General features: G+C 46.3%; 1 protein-coding gene across 7 annotated transcripts in view; it reads left to right on the forward strand.

Annotated features, from left to right (window-relative positions):
• The window catches only part of IFT43 (intraflagellar transport 43), a 45132-nt gene that overhangs the window by 11125 nt on the left and 17333 nt on the right, over positions 1-16674 (forward strand). For all 7 annotated transcript variants that reach the window (XM_074868447.1, XM_074868448.1, XM_074868453.1 and 4 more), the window contains one exon: positions 4869-4936. In XM_074868447.1, coding sequence (XP_074724548.1) covers positions 4869-4936 — 68 coding nt within the window. The remainder of the gene's footprint in view (positions 1-4868; positions 4937-16674) is intronic.

Raw genomic sequence — 16674 nt, forward strand, 5'->3', positions numbered from 1 at the left:
GCTTGTAGAAGTGCTGGACTCCCAGCCTGTTCCCGGGGACCGCTCAGCTGGAAATTGGCCAGATTCTCCAGGAGGAATCTAAAAAATGCAGCTGAACTTTTGTTCCCTAATTAGGCCAACTTCCCCAGTGTGAGCCCCAGCACTGTATGGCCTGGAGCTCCCCAAGGCCTTGTGCTGCCTCTCTCCCGTGCACCCCGAGTGGCTGGCCAGCAGGGCAGTTATTTTCAGCTTTCTGAGGTTATCTACTAGCCTTTTGATGACATCCACTGAAATAGCATTTCTAGTCAGCCATGTTTCCCAGCCTTTCTAGTAGTGCCCTCCCTGCTTAGCTACCTTGATGTGGATTAGGGACAATCTCATCGAAAATAGTTTTATTAAAAGCTTTTCCTTTTCCACACATTTATTTCATGTTTTGGGTGCTCCTGGACCCACCTGAAGGCACTAAAAGAACTGTAGGAGTGGTGGAGATAGATGGGAACATGTCTGACTGAATGTAGCACAAGGTAGTAGCAAACTGCTTGAGAGATGTTGATACCTAGGAGGGCTGGAGGGGCACTGCCCTGTAACTGTGGGTTGTGAGAGGATTCTACCTGGTAACACCTTGCTCAGAGAATCAGATCGTTGTGTGCTGCTTCACTGTTTTCATGCAGGGGAGAGCAGTAACTCTTGAGAGTGCCAAATACTGCAATATGACAGCTTTCCTAGCAGGTGCACATGTAAGCTGACTAGGTAGCTGACAATTGTTTTAGGGAACAACTTCCTGATAGCTGTTTAATGATATAAGCTGCTCCTTTACCTGCTGTGATAGATGACAGAGTATATTTAAAGCCCCCCAAGAAATTTTTCTGTCTCAATAGCACTTTCCCTAGAAAAACGAACGTCAGTGACCACGAAGGACAGTCTGTGGATGAAATGGAAATCCAGTATTTTCTACTAGGCATTTAAGACATGCAGAAGTCCTTGGAGGGGATTCAGTAAAATCAGATGCACTACTTGAACCGTCTGTGGACATGATAAAGTGGACTAGCAGAGATGGTCTATTCTTTGCAAAAAGCCAAGGTTTGCATAGATGTGGGAATTGAGCCCTTTTTGATATCATATATGCTCTGAGATTGCTATAGACTTTTAGTGTTATGTGGCTGCTTGGAAACAGTGGGGCTATTTGACTTACAGCTCCTTAATTGGCAGCAGTCAAAACTAATTCATCAGGCCTGTTTGTGGAGATTTGCTTTTCCTCAGTCAGAGGAGCCTCAGGCAACTTGCTGGAGAAGAGGAAACTCAAGATTGGCCACACCTCTTTTTTCTGCTCCATGGTCAATACTGGATAAAACCAAGGCACATACACACTGTATAAAATCTCACAGTGCTTGTATATTGGGCAGAATGTAGATCACACACATTTTAGGAGATGTATTACATGACAGAAAAATTGTGTGTCCTGTTGCATGCTGGCAATGTCATTTGAGTCTCTGCTTCCCTGCACGGAGTGCTTGCATATTTCCAGACCTGCCTGAGAATCTGAGGGACCCAACATGTCTGTAATCTCCCTGTGTTGTGCTAGGTCCTAAAAGAAAGCTGAGGGTACGCCTCAGGATCCAGAGACACACGGGGTAGTTGCTTCCATGAGGGAAGCAACATCCAACTAGCACCTTCAAAACTGCAGACATGATCTGACAAGTGGCCTCGAAATTTCTGCCTTGATAGGGAAGCCAAATTAGAATTCTACATCTGTCTGATAAGAAAGGGCCTGACTACTGCTTTAATGCAGGAGAGATGGAATTCAGGCCAATCATTTTTCAAAGATACAAATAAAATACCGATTATGGTGGTAGTATGAAAGTGTTGGTAAGGAAGGCAGTCTGAGAAGTACTGGAAAAGTGCCATCACAAAAATCATGAAGTGAATTTCTGAGAAAAAATCAAATGAAGGGCCTGGACTGTGGCAACATTCCTTGAAAAAGTGAACAATCTGCAGAAACTGATGTAGAGAAAATCTTCTGGAGATAAATAACTGACAAAACTGAACTGGAAAAGCAAACTGCAGCAAGCTAGTGGTCAGAAATGCTGCGAAAGAGACTGAGCAGCAAGAGCTGAGAGAGAACACTGTTGTCAGGAGCTGGTGGAATCTCAGTGTTTTGGACACCAAACCGTTTGGGTGTATAGCTTAGCTTTGCATTTGGAAACATACATAAAAATCATGCCCAAGTATTACACAGTAAGTACCAACAAGTTGTGATCCCAGAAAGCCCCTAGTCTTTTTCACCAAAAAGGTGTGTTCAGGAGCACATTTGCTCCATTACAGAAGAACAATGTCTTCTGTTCTGCTTCGCTCTCTCTGGGGTTGATGTTCTTCCCACTTTCTGCCTCAAGCTCTTGCAGCTGCATCATCCCTACCTGTCATCGTATTGTGGCAATGCACACACTGCATTCTCAATTGTAAATTACGCTGAGGTTTTGGAAATGTGAAAGTATATGAAAGTAAGTTTATTTACTTGACAGAAGTGCATGTGGCATGTGAGCTTATTATGGCACTTTCTAGGCAACTAACAGAGAAAAGCTATTTATTCTCAGCTGACAGTTAATGTTGCCTTTTCTGTTGCTAGTGCTCCTGTGGGCAGTTCAGAAAGAATTACCTGATTTATTGCAAGAGGAATAAAAGACCTGTAGGTATGTGTGAGGTGTTTGTCGGGGTCTGACAGACATTCAGGGTTGCCTGGTGTGTGTGATCAACGGGAGGACGTTATAACATTGGCAAGACATTGGAATCAAACCCCTAGATGCCATGGAGTCATGCCCTGTGCAAGGACTGGGGCAGTCATTCTCATCACCCTCTGATCTGGAGTGTCCAACTTGAGATATCTTGGGTCTGAAAGCTAGTTTTGATGATGAGGGAATTAAATTCCAGGTGCATTGGAATGCTCTGGAGATGCTGCATTTTCCCTCAGCCTTATGGTCCAGGTTCTTTGGTGACATTTGTGGTACTCTGTGCACCTCTGTGAGGAGTTGTGAGGCTGTGTGTTGGGAACATGGCCTGCTGGCTATCTGGAAGATGGTGTGAGTGGAGGATGGAGGAGGGTTGTTTGCATGGGAAGGATCCATGTGGGAGGGAGTGTGTTTCTGAGGTAGGGGTGTGTGTGATGGGAATAGGGATGTTTATGTGGGCATGCACGCCCATATGTGGTGTGTTTTTCCCCTTTTTCCTGGGCTCTGGGTGTGTCCAGATCAACTGAATTCAAAATGCTCCTTTTTTGGCACTATAGCCTCTTCTCTGGTTTGGCATCTTAAGAATCTGGGGGAATCATTTAAAGATCAGAAAACTCCATTCACTTGGGCCCCTGAAGGCTTCACATTCTGTGACATGGTCATTCCAGTCGACTGAGCTCTGTCCCCTGCGGATGAGCCCATATAAGGAGGCTGTTTCCTGCATTTCACGCTCCCTGCCTGTCCCTCTGCCCTCCTGTGCTCCCTTTGCCGAAGAAAGCTGGTATTTTGGGACTGCAGCTCCTGCCTCATTCCTGCTCCCTGTTTATTTTTGGAGGATGACTATTTTTGCTCCTATCAGGGAGCTATGCAGGGTCGTGCCCCCTCCCTGCAGCAGGCAGTGGCTGCCCCTGGCAGGGTCTCTTCATTTCCCACACTCACAAACAATGCTTCTGCTTCAAGAAATAAACATGGGAGCCCCCTACCATCAGGGGTTAGGTCAACCCCTTCCTCATCTGTGGCAAGAGGTAATTTGACTTTGGCTGAGGGTTGACCCCACCACACATGCAAGGTCCCCTCTGTCAAGTCAAAAATCCTCAGGAGTCACGCAGCTCATTCTCTTTCTTAATAATAGCTGTGGGAGCCACCTGTCCCCCCACCATTGCTCCAGTTTAGACTCCTTTGCAGTTACCATTTTTTCCCTGTTTTGGGACATCTTTTACCCAATCATCCTTTCTCGTGATGGACCCTTCACCGGTCCCTGTAACCCATCTTCCCTCACTGGGCACCATCAACTGGGAGCTATATAAACTGAAATTCATCCACTGGTTCACCTTGCCCCTCTGCTTTCATCACTCCCTGTCATGCAAAACACTGAAGGCAGTGTTGTACGAGGTGCTTCAGGAAGGGGGAACTGAGCCCAAAACTGCAAAAGGCAACAGGCAGCTCCCACATGCTGGGAATTCATGGCCCCATTCTTTGAAAATTCCCATCGTAAGCCCCAAGCTGAATTCCTGTTTTCTCTCGCCGTGCGGCAGAGTGCCACACAAGACAATGCAAGAAAATAGCAGGGAGTGTCTTTAAGCTCCAGGTGATCTTCCTCTTCAGCATTTCAGTGGTGGCAGTGGTGGGATTCATCTCAACTAACTTTAGAGGTGTTTGGTATATCTGGCTGTACCTGCACTTGGCATCTAGTCTCTTACTCTAGGCAGTGGACAAAAGCAGACACTTTTTAGGAACAATTCCTCATCTAAAGCAAGATATCTAAAACATGCTGACTTGTACATTAGGAAAGATGTAACATGTGATACCTCCCACTGAAATGTGGGCAGCAGTGATGACCAAGTTCCCAGTGAACCATATTTTGCCAGGAGAGCGCTTCCTCTGTGGATCAGTCTGCTACTGTACTGTGTGTCCTGGACAAGTCAAAGGCATACAGACCTGAAACTTGTCAAGATACTGAGTAGAGTGATAGAACTTTTGCTTACAGAAACACTTAAAAACCTGTTCTGCAGTATTTGTCTTCCATTTATTTTATGAATAAGCAGCATTTTAAACACTATGTCTCCATCTGTTATTTGGTAAAGTGTTACGTTAGTATGTGTGGACCTGGTGTGCCAATTGTCTTGACTGGAGCTGGCTGTAATGTGTCTCTTCTCTTTATTAAAGGGTCCACCACCTAAACCCCCACGCCGGCAAGGAGGCTGGGCAGATGATCCTGTACTGGCACCTACCAAGTGAGTCCTCACCTCTTTCCTTAATCAGAGGGACTTAGGCATGGATTAAGTGAACATCACTAGTTTGGCTTTGTTGTCACAGACATTGAAACAGTTTTTCTGGATCTTGTAGATGGCCTGTGTCTCCTATATCATTGTAACTCCTTCAAACCATTTGAAGTATTGCTCTTCCTTGGTTCTGCAGGCTAATGCTCTTTATAAATTAGCCTGGCGGGGCTCAGAACTGTGTACATGTCACTGTCTGCCAGAGGCAGTGTATTCCTTACTTGGTACAGTAACTGGAAGGAGTCAAGAACGTAATAAGCATGTTAAATGCAGGAGCTGGGAGGGGCGGATTTGACTGGTTGCGTCCTTTCCAGGAGAGTGACATGTGACAGTGCCCCACTGACAAGAATGCAATGAACAGGTCAGGATTTAGTGATTGGCCTTGACAGTAAAGGTGAAATTTGTCAATGTTTGTGTGTGTATGGGGTTATGGTATAATGGAGATGGATGGAGATGGTCAGCGAGAAAAGATGGGAGGAAAAAAGTATACAAATTGTAGCATGTAGGTTGAGAAGCCTGATGCTTATTAAGGACACCTAAGGGAAAGGAAATATCTGGACATGGTAACAGAATGGGTATGAAAACTAAAGGACAGTTCAGACTAGGAGGAGATGACTTGGTTTCAACCTATTTGTTATTTTTCAAGCTGTAAAGTTATGCTGGTGTTATATTTCCTATTCACAAGAGCTGAAGGGCTGTGAGATTGCTTGTATACATTAAGGCCTATAATAAGAGTGTATATGTCTGGACATACACTATGGAGGCACTCCGAGTTATGGAAAAGTTATGTATTTTCCTTCCTGGAACCCTGAGAATGGGAGAGGACATCCAGAAACCTGTACACAGTCAGTATTTCTTGGGTGGTGAGAAAGATGGTCTATATTCTTGGGTAGCCTTTCTGGAAAACAGTACTTTTCTGGGAAAATTATCAGTTTGTCTCTGAAGAAAAAAATCAGATGAAAATCTGGAGACTGGAGTAAAGCAAAGGAATAAAGATCTCAGCCTGAACTACTCCTGTTCTTCTCCAGTTTGACTCTGATAATGGTATTATTTCTTGTAGGCTGGCTGCAGTTAGAAATTGCCATTGAAAAGATGCATCCACCTCAGGGTTATAAAAAAATGCCACCAATGATCCTGGATCTTTGTAGGACCAAGTAGAAGCTTTATGGAAATATGACAGCAGAGAACAAGGGTGAATTGCATTGTTTAGGAAAAATAATTTATGTAATTGTTGTCTAGGTGAAGTACTGGATTGGAGGTAATTGAGTTATTCAGGGCTGTGCCTAATGTGCCCTGAAGGAAAGTGTACAGGTTCCTAACGTAACAGCACTGTGCCATGTGCTACTTTAGGATGTTTTCCATTGTTTGACATTAGCCTCATCTGAGAGATTTGGAGCAGCAGCTATCAGTGGTGCTTCTCCAGCATCCCAACTGCATGGCTTACAGATGCAGCAGGTGTCTGGAGTAAATGCTCCTATGAGGTTGGACACAATTCAGCTGAAGAAGCACAGCAGGAGATGGAGGGCTGCAGACCTTTCTACCTGTGAGACCCCGCACAATAGGACATGAGGTGAAGATGTGCCCCTTGTTACATACGATGTCATATCATATCTGCCAGTATTCATTTGTATTAAGAGATTTTATTGAATAAATTTTATGAAGGGGAGGTTTGTTCTGACTTTCTTTAGTCATACAAGGTACAAGAATTTTGCACAACTAGTTCCCCTGTCTTTGTTTTCCTTCAGTTTTGTATTCTCCCCAAGCTGATCTCTCTCCCTTAAAAAAGTCTTGAGATGCTGGCCTGTAAGGCTGTCTTTGTGATATATCCCAGAGTAAAGCCTTCATGTGAAAAGTCTGAGTCATCGGCTGATGTCATACCAATGTTGCTGTAGCTTTGTTGTTTCTGTTTTCTCAGGCTCTATTTCCCCACAGCTTTTCAACCAATTTGACTCAGTTTGGAAGCCCATCAAGTTAACTTGCTCCAATTTCACTCGTGTAGATGTAGTCAGAATAACATGCTTCTATTGATATATCTGATGTAGGTGTAAGCACTTTTATGCCAGTGTAACTGAGCCTACACTTGGGAATCATACTGGTTTAAGTAATTTGGTTTTCATAACCGACAGTGTTAAATTTTATGATATTTTTTTTAACTTATAAGGAAGGATGAGCAGAGTGGCTACAGTTAGATTTTCTGTGTTGTGTAAATATATTGTGGGTCAGACGGGATACTGCAGTGAAATTATGTTGTAGATGTTTATGTGTTATTCTCTCCCCATTTGAGGTCTAAGCTTTTAGTTCTGTTTCTGACAGATTCAGCCTGTTGCAACTGCACACTTGTTGCTTTTCTTGCAGGGATACTTAAACTCTTTACTGTGTATTTCTAGTTCAGAGTCTTATCAGTGTGAAATTATCACTTGAAAATGTTCTTTGTGGTTTCATTTGGCACATGTTAGAGTAGAATTAAATTTGCAACCTGTTTTTCAGTTTTTCTACCTTTGCTGCTCCCTCTTAGTCCCTTACCTGCCCAGCTCTTGTCATACCTAGGTACATTTGCAAATATTCTCACCATCTTGCTGGTTCTTTCCATCAGACTACTGTTGTCTCAGACTGTTGCAAGATAGGAAGAGGAGGAGGGGCCTTAAAGTTTTCTGACCTGTAATTACTCCTGAAATTAATTTGCCCAGGTGGTGTGCAAGTAAGATGAAGTATTGTATCATGAATTCCCATAGCATTTACAAGTGTCCGATATTTAAATTCCCGAAAACTATTAAAATGCTGTCTTTTACTGCTAAGTTTGCAAAAGTCAAGCATGGAAAGATTACTTTGGACTCCCAGTACCTCTGTAGAACAGATGTCATTGTTACGAGTCCCCTTTTGTAAATCTGGATAATGATGATGACTGCAGGTGAGTGTCTGAGCAAACCCTTGGGCTTGTCCTCAGCAATTGGCAAATAAATGGTGCAGAGGAGCGATGAAATAATCTTTTTTCCTTAGTTATGGGGCCCTCTGCACTTGAATCTGCTGTATTTATTTAAATTTGTACCCAGAGAGAAGAACCACTCTCTATGAGAAGAGGCAGTCCTGTTGCTGCCCCAGCAATACTCTAGCCCCAGTATTAGAGGAAATGGGACCAGCCAAGAACTGGGGCAGCCACTTGGGGCCTAGTACCCTGCTGAGATTACATAAATAATAGTAATTACAGCTGGTATTGCTACAGAAGCGGCTCTCTGACCACTGGATGGAGCCCAAGTGCCATTCTGAACGCCGTGCTGATGTCCTTAATGACATCAGTGTTGACACTTGTGACAAGCAAAGCAGAGGTTTATTGTCAAGTTATCTCATGCATCAGAAGGAAGAAACACAAAGTGCCTGACAATGGGAAAAGGAGAAGGGAACTCAGTTTTACATAGTGGTGAGGATTTCACAAAGGAGAGGTGCTTCCAGGATCCATTTAATTCCAGCTTCTACTGAACTCATCTATCTGACTTTTCTTACAGAATTTCTTCCATTTTCTCCCTATTAGTATCTTTATTTCTTTGCTTCTCAGGCCACTTCCAGTTTACTTGGGTCCTTGATCTTTGGTCTTGCAATCAGCCCTTTAAAATCCATACAGTTCTGCAGGCAGCAGCTAGGGTTGTTGTGGAATAAACAGCTTGTTTCAGGTCCTCGTGCAAGCAAATGCAAATGTTGCTTTCAGTAGGAAGTCCCTTCCAGTGCCTGCACGTGTACTTCCTTTCTTCTACAGGGATTGTGGCAGTTCAGCAACAGGTGCTCCAGCTACAACTGACATTTCTCCATTCTGATTGATAGGTCATACAGAGTTGGAATATTCAAGGCTTGTTTAGGAAAATGACAATGCTGAAGTATTTTGGAACAGAAGTGGTGGTGCAGTGTCCAGGAATGCATTTAACAAGAAGGCAAATATTAAAGGCCTATGGGAAGGAAGGGAATGCAGTCGAGGTGACCTTTAGAGCAGGGTAACCCAGCCTCTGTGTAGGTATCATTTAGGGCTCTGGAGGGTGGGCAGTGGTGAGATTGCACCCTGGGGCTGGAAGAAAGTTATTTAAGAGATTAAGGGGTTTTATGATTCAAGGTCTCTAGAGGTAAGTAAAGTTAAAAACCTCCTGTTTCAAAAATATGGGCTTAAACGATCCTGTGTTGTATCTATACGAAATGACCCCTGAGAGTGCCTGGTTTATAGAACCTCTAGCAATCCCTGTCTTGCAAGTGGGAGTAGTAAAATGCTCATGAGTTTCCCTATCTGACATGGCAGGGAGAAGCTTGTGTCATTGCTTCTGCCCTCTACTCCCAGTCCAGGAGTGTTGAGGTAAATCTCAGGCTAGGCTTCCCTGTGACACCGTCATGTTAGGAGTGGAGCCAAGCTCCTGGCTGTGGGGAAGACGGCAGCCTCACTCTGCATCTTGCAGCCATCTGTGGATGTCCTCAGTGATGTGAAGAGTATAGTCACAAAGGATCAAGGCTGCCAAGTGAGGGGGCACAACTTAGAAGGAGAAGAAAGAAAAGGAAGTCTGATTAAGTTTTGTCTTGAAGTGTCTGTTTTTGGGTTTGTCCCTGCATTGATCTGCAAGGGAATGAGGCAAGTAATGGCCCCTTGGGGACCTTCAGGACTTTCCTCTCAATGTCAGCCGTCATTTTCAATCACCCTCTCCCTCCCAGCCATTAATTTTGGCCCAGGATCATGGGGACTTGTCCATCTATCACTCCTAATTGACACTAAATGATCTGTCAGTTTATTGATGAACGGCAGGAGTGGAATTGTCACAATATATTTTACTTTCTAACAACTCCTCCTGACAATTTTACCTTGTCCATCTCACTCTCCTCACATAAATCTCCATTGGCCTCTCATTCCTTCTCTTGGGCTGATCTGGTGCCAGCCGCCTCCATGCCATCGGCACGCATCAAGGACATCAAGATGGCGGTAAGCTGCAATGTGCAGGCCCAGAGTGGGTTTTTTTCCTCACTCTCTCTCTTCCCTGCTCTTTTTCTTTTTTTTTTTTTTTAATAGGCTGGTTATTCCAGGAATGCTAACAGGCTCTTGTCCTCTTGTCCCTCCATGTCATTGCTGGGGTGAGCTCTCCTTGGTGTTTCTGTTTAGACTCAGTAAAGATAACTGGCAGAAAAAGGAAAGTCCCTAAAAGACAGAAGAGTCACCTGAGAATCCCTCAGTACCATGATGTGATAGGGGATTTTTTTCCTTTTAATCCTGCTTAGTGTAACTTGCAAGAGTTTCCTGCAAAGGGAAAATGCTAGACTTGTGCCCATTCCTGTGTCTTTGCAGTGCCAAGAGGAACCTGGAAAAAGAGTTGGGCTTTTTTTTTTCTTTTTCCTTTTTTCTTTCTTTTCCTTTTTTTTTTTTTTTTTTTTTTAGCTAGATTTCTGTTTATTTTTAGTCTGTTAATGAAGTTTTCTTTGACTTCTTTTTCCTGAAAGACACTGGGCAATGGAAGAACTAGTAGGATTGTAGCCTCTTGCTCCCCTAGAAAATGAAGCATGCATGACAAAAGTGGAACAGACGTGTGACATATTTGGTAACAGTCCATATAAGCTGCTGAGGTGGCAGAAGTGTGCTCAGGGTAAATAATCTCTTTGATTTTTTTGATTGAGGACAAAGCATCTTCCTTCCTTAGTTCTTGGCATCTCCAAGGAATTTACCAGCAAATTCAGGGGATACTATCCTTGCTGTCCCAAATATTTCCAGTTTAAAAAAGCAAAACCCTGTTGAAGAACACATGTAACTTGCAACCCTTTTGTATCTGTCAAAGCCAAGACTAAAAACTTGTCTGGCCTTTGTAGGTCACCTCTAAATTGGCTGTGAAGTCTAGCTTAATGCAGTTTACCTGTGAAAAGAGACCTAAGATGACCTGATCTACTTGTTTGGCCCTGTTTCCCCCTCCCCCAGTCCCCCTCCCCATTTAACCCCTCTATTATTCTCAAGTTCTTAATCCAAATTCTTAAAATACCTTCTTTCAGAAGCTGTTTCTCTCAGATGACAGCACAAGGTGCCATTTGGTAATAAACACCTAGTTCTTTCTGGTGTTTTTCATTTAAATGTTTTCAGTGAGGCCAATCACAAGCAAAAAGTCTTTGGCCCAGTACTTCAGAATGATGAGTTTGCTCTCTGTTGTGGGATTTGAAAAAAACAACCTTAGATACTTTTTCTTTGCATTTTAGTTCTTTCTCCTTTAGCAGTCTGTTCTTCCATGTAACCATGAGGATCAGAAGTATGCTTTTCCCTTTAAATGGAAACTGAAATGCTCCTGTAAGCTCAAGAGCTGTTTGGTGTGAGAGCTGGCCCTGGTGCATACTGGAGACTGAAGACGGGATCACTTGGATCGGAGCCCCTGTTCTCAGGGAATGAAGATGTGTGGTGGATACCTCTAGAAACTGCAGCGCTGTTTTCCCACACAGCAGGAATTTGTATTAAGTGTTGTTTTTTCTGTTGCTCAGTGGGAGCTCTGAACAGCTCTGCCGGTCAGCTCTCTACCAGTGAGCGAGTGGGGGAACCCTGGGAACATCTGTTACGGGGACAATGCAGTGAGTAGGCTGAGGTTCAGTGACCCCCATGAGCTCTCTCTGTCAGCTTGCTCTTTCGTGCCAGTTCCTAACGTCCTGCTTGCCAGAGCTTTCCTCCTTTGTTGCTTCTGTTAAGCAAGCCCACGTTTTAGGACGTGAGGAGAAACAACAACACTTTTGCTAGAGATTATTAGTGCCTCACAAGTTCATTTCAGCTGGAGCCGACTAGCTGCAGTGTCTGTCAGATCCCATCCCACAGAGCATGCCTGCTCACTGTTTCATCTTTCCTCCGGTGCCATGCTCTAGGGCAGTATGTTCAAGATGTGGAGCCCAGGGAGCCTGTGAGGGGCCAGAAAGTGGATGGTGGGACCATTACAGTTTAAAAAAATGTGTGTCTGCCCAAAACCCCATTGTGGAGATATAGATAGCCATGTGCCCCAGGGCTTCGAAGTGGAGGGCTGTGAGGTGACACCCTGTGACAGAAATAAAGGCTCATAGAGGTCCTTGCTCTGCAGAAATCAATGGCAAAACTTGCCTTCATTTTAGGAAATGTGAAGATTGAATTCACTGATTGAATCAATCTGGCTTTTCCAGGCTGCCACAGTCCAGGGAGAGGGGGTAGAAACTGAACTGATCAGAGCCCCAGGGAAGGTGCTGAGAAGACACCTTGTGGCAGTGCTTTCCAGCACGGGCTGCAGTTCTAGTTGACACACAGCTTTGATGAGTGTTTTTTCTCCCTGTGTCTCAGCAAACATGCAGTGACCAAGACCCACCCGGGGAGAGCCCGGAGAACCGATCAGTTAGCACTCGTGCGTCATTTTGGGTGTGTAACTTAGGTGTGCCTTAGGCTATTGAACAAGCTGCAACTCGTAGCTCACCGTGCACTCACTGTGGTGATGGGCACTAAAAAAATACTTGAGCAAGAGAGTACAATGTCCTTTTTTATCTTTTTTTTCCCCCTCCTCCCTCAGGCCTAGACCTGAATTACAGCCTGTGCCCTAGAGGCAAAAGGCTTGCCGTCTCCCTGCGGGCCGAGCCCAGCCCTCGGCGTTGGGGTGGGGATGGCTTTGGATGGCAGCGCGGAGGCCGCCCGCTGGCCAGTGCCGAGCTGCCCGCGCACACAGCCGCCTCTCTGCGCTGCCTTTGATCGCCCAGCTCTCACAGCAAAACGTACCTCTGAGTGCCAGGACGTCCCCGTTTTCCCCATTTCCTTTTTTCAGCAAGAGGGCAGCTTGAAGCAGCTTTCTGGCTCCCCATGACTCACAACGAGAAGCGGTTGAGACACGCCAGGCAACACGCTAACAGGCGGGCAGATGAAATTCCGCCCGCGCTGCCAGGCCCTGTCGGACACCGAGAACACCTTTCGGTGTGGGCTGGCGGCCCCGCCGCTCCTGCGGAGCGGGCCCACCCTCCCGGGGACAGCCCGCCAGCCCAGTGGATGCCGGCTGCGGCTGCCTGCCGACAGCCCCATCGCAGCCCGCCGCTCGCCGCCCTCCTCGCTCGGCAGCGGCCCGGGGACCCGCCGCCTCCGCGGGGGGCCCGGCCCGCCGCCAGGCCGCCGGGGCCCGGCAGAGGGCGGCCGCGGCCCGGCAAAGCCGCGGCGCCGGCGGGCGGCCCCAGGGGAGCGAGGCCGCCGCGGGGCCCGCCCGCGGCCCGGAGCCGCGCCGGCTCGGCGGCACCGGGCCCTCGGCGCCGGGCGGAGCGGGGCGGGCGCTGCGCCCCGGGTGCGGGAGCGCCGGCGAGAGAACGCGGCCCCCCGGCCGGGCGGATGGCAACCGCGCCGGGCGAGGGGGCTACCCCCGCTCCTAGCCCGCTCTCTTCCTCGGCTGCTGCCCCCGGCACGCTAGGCCCGGCGGTCCTGGCCAGCCGCCTCCATGTGCGATTTAACCTCCCGCCGTAGTTGCCGCCCTTTTCCTTCGCAGCGTCGTCCGCCCTCACACCTGCCGGGGCACACAGAAGAGAGCCGCGGATCTTGCTCGCTGGCCTCCTGGTGCCTGGCTGTGGCTCGGTGCTGGATGCAAGCGTGTCTAGAGCGCTCATGAGCTGTGGACATTAAAAGGATTTCAAGGACATTTCCCCCCATTCATCCCAGTTATGTCCCCTGCTAAAATAGGTTAACGGTGTCTAATTAACCACTGCACATTGTCATGCTGCATAAAGATAGCATCCTGGCTGTTCTCTGAGCCCTGCTACTTTATCTCCATTTAGATCTCCGTGGTAGTCCATTAAATGAGAAAGAAACAGTTTAACAGAGATGATGTCTACATTAGAACTGCCTCTCACCCTTCAGCACAGAAGTTGCGGGCAGCTCCGAGGCAGCTCAGCTGTACATTAGGGGTGTGTGTATGAGGTTTAACCCCCTCTCATTAATGTGGAGAAAGGATTCCTGCTGGCCAGAACTGAGCTAAGACAGCACTCAAGAGCAAGATCAGATCCGTATCCTCTGTCCCAGGACACAAGGAGAGAAATAGGTATTCTGTACTGGGAGTTACATAACAGGGCGGTTACATGGGGTCCGTCAGGGTTTTCTGCCCAGTTTCTCAGCTATTCAGCACCCTGAAATAGAGAGGGGGTCAGCAGTTGGCCAAAGCCAGAGGGAATATTCTGGGATTTTGGTTATGTTTGGGAGCACAGCCAGCCTTCCATGAAAGAGAATTTAAATGAAGTTGTCCAGGTGATGGGGTCGGTCCATGTTCTTTGACCCTCCAGATGCAATGGGCTCATCAGAAGAAATGGAAGAACCAGAGGTATTGCTGTCTCACAAAACCTGGAGGTGGCTGGTGTATAATACATCAGACTGAATGCATTTCTGAGCACTGCTCCCAGAATTGTATTGTTTTGTTTGCCCTTACTTGAGTGGGTGTATCTATAGTTCATACACAATTGGTCATTTTGTAGGCGCTTGTTGCTGCCTTCCCTGGGCTGTGCCTCCAGCTGGAGCAAACAAACCAGGGCAGTGCGCTTCTTGTTGCTGAGTACGTAAGGAAAGAATAGGGAGTCTGTCTGTGCTGGCTTGAGTTTACAGTCTGGTTTCTTCCATGTCTGCTTTCACTCACCACTAGAAAGCTGTGCCCATGTGGTGAATGAAGAGGATGCTGTGTACCCAGGCCTGATATTCCTGAAGGATGAAGTGTTGGTCTCAACATGTTGCAATTGGCATTGATAAGCTGAGCCAGTTCTCATGAAGGGATACTCCACAGTGCTTAAAGCAGTGTGATAACTTCATGAAGAATGCCTGTGGGGCTTCCCATAGCACCTGGAGAGCAAAGAGACAAGCAGGTGACTGGTTCTGCAGGAATAGTATCTCCATGTATAACGTAGCCCTCAGCTGAGCTTATGGAATGGACCCGGCTGGAGGTAGGGCACCTTTTGAGGATCTGTTAATGACTTCTCTTACTGCCTCGAAGGTTTTTAACCTTAGGACACAAGGAAAAACTTGACTTTTCTTTCAGGGTATCTTTGTTAGGTTGATTTAGGTAATGCAATTGGGCCAAAAAAGCAGATTAGTCAGGAACAAACCAAAAATATTTTGTGAATTCTTTTTTCCAATCTGAAATAAGGAATGAAAAGGTAATATGGCATCTCAAACAAAATGAAATGAAACCTTATAAGAAGGGAAAGGAAACAGCAGACTGGGTATCTTCTTTACCTAATAGCTCAGTCATTAAGGTCCCAGAGAGTGTAAAACATGCATTTCCTTCCTGTGCTCCAGAAGTTTCATACTATATTTCCAGGATAGTTCTCTACCTGTGAGCTTATCAGCTGGTTTGAAATGCCAGTTTCATCAAATAATGCTATTCCAAATCATATATTAACAAACGTATTTAGTACAAGTAACTGGAAGCAGATGTCTCACCTAAACAGAGCAACAGTCATTTCTAGCTCCTGCTCTAGTGCTGTTGGTATTTAAATGCTCTGTATAAACTCCAGGACTATCAGCATGAAAGACTGGCATCACCCACTGCCACCTTCGGACCCTGTGATATAGGGACTAGGGTGTTCTTTTGGGGGGCTGACTGGGGGGCTTTAGCTTGCCCTAGGGAGAGGAGGGAACTGTCTTGTTTGACGGGAGAGTGTTCCAACACCTGGGCTCTGGCGTTAAAGGGGTCAGTACTATTCTCCCCTCCTGTTTTATGAATTTGTTCCCCAAATGACTATTTTTTCCAGTATAGTGCAGCTATTTCATAATGAAGTATTTTCTTGTTGCCCTGAATAAGTCCTCTCCTAACATAACAAGAAAAAGTTGAGAAAGCTTTAAGTCTCAGAATATGAGTAAAGTAGTCTCTGCCTCTAGGACTAACATATGACTGCCTTCCCTGTGGGCCACCTGGGTATCTGTCATGACAGGGAGCTGAGGAAAAAGAAACAAAAATTGCTTACAGGGATAGCAGGAGTGACCCTCTCCTGGGAGGTGTAAACATGTGAAGTGTTTCACTCCTGCCTGGGGACAGGAGATGGGCAAAGATGTAGGGAGTGGGAGTACTGAGGCATATAGTGTTATCTGGGGCTGGACAATTATCAAGAGTAACGGGATCATGCTAAGAAGAGGTTAGATTGAACCTCCAGGAAATCATCTCACTGTGCAAAGCCATCGTTTGGGATGTATCAGCTCAGTGAGGGTAAGGATCTGAAGACAGGGTGTGGGAAGCAGTTCTGTGGAGGCAGAAGAGAGGGATAAAATAGGATAAATCTTGCATCACCTTTCCATCTCCTCAGATTCTAAACTCCAGTGAGAGCTGGTGGTGGGCTCTCTCTTTCTGCATAATATCAGGCAGTTCACAAAAAGTGCTTTGCACTGCCACTGGGGAGGAGGATGGAGCTGGACAATTACTCCTCACTGGAAGAGCTCTTTCCTAAATTCCCCAGCTCCATTGCACTTCTGCCTCTTCTGATGAACAGAAGGGTGCAGATACAGCTGAAAGCCCGGATGCAGATGTCACCTACACAGCTGCAGTTCTGATTACAGCAGTGGATAATACTGGGCTCAGATCACTGATTTGATGTAATTTTTCGCTTCTCGCAGGCTGCAAGCTCCAGGGAGAGCAGTGGAGACAAGGGGCTTCTTCTCATATCCAGATATTCTCTGTGCCCTGCTCCTTGCTCTTAGAACAGTAGATTATTCACAGGAGGGTTAGAAGAGGACCATAACCTGG

This window comes from Strix uralensis, chromosome 4, assembly GCF_047716275.1.
Source record: "Strix uralensis isolate ZFMK-TIS-50842 chromosome 4, bStrUra1, whole genome shotgun sequence".
Classification (NCBI taxonomy): Eukaryota; Metazoa; Chordata; class Aves; order Strigiformes; family Strigidae; genus Strix; species Strix uralensis.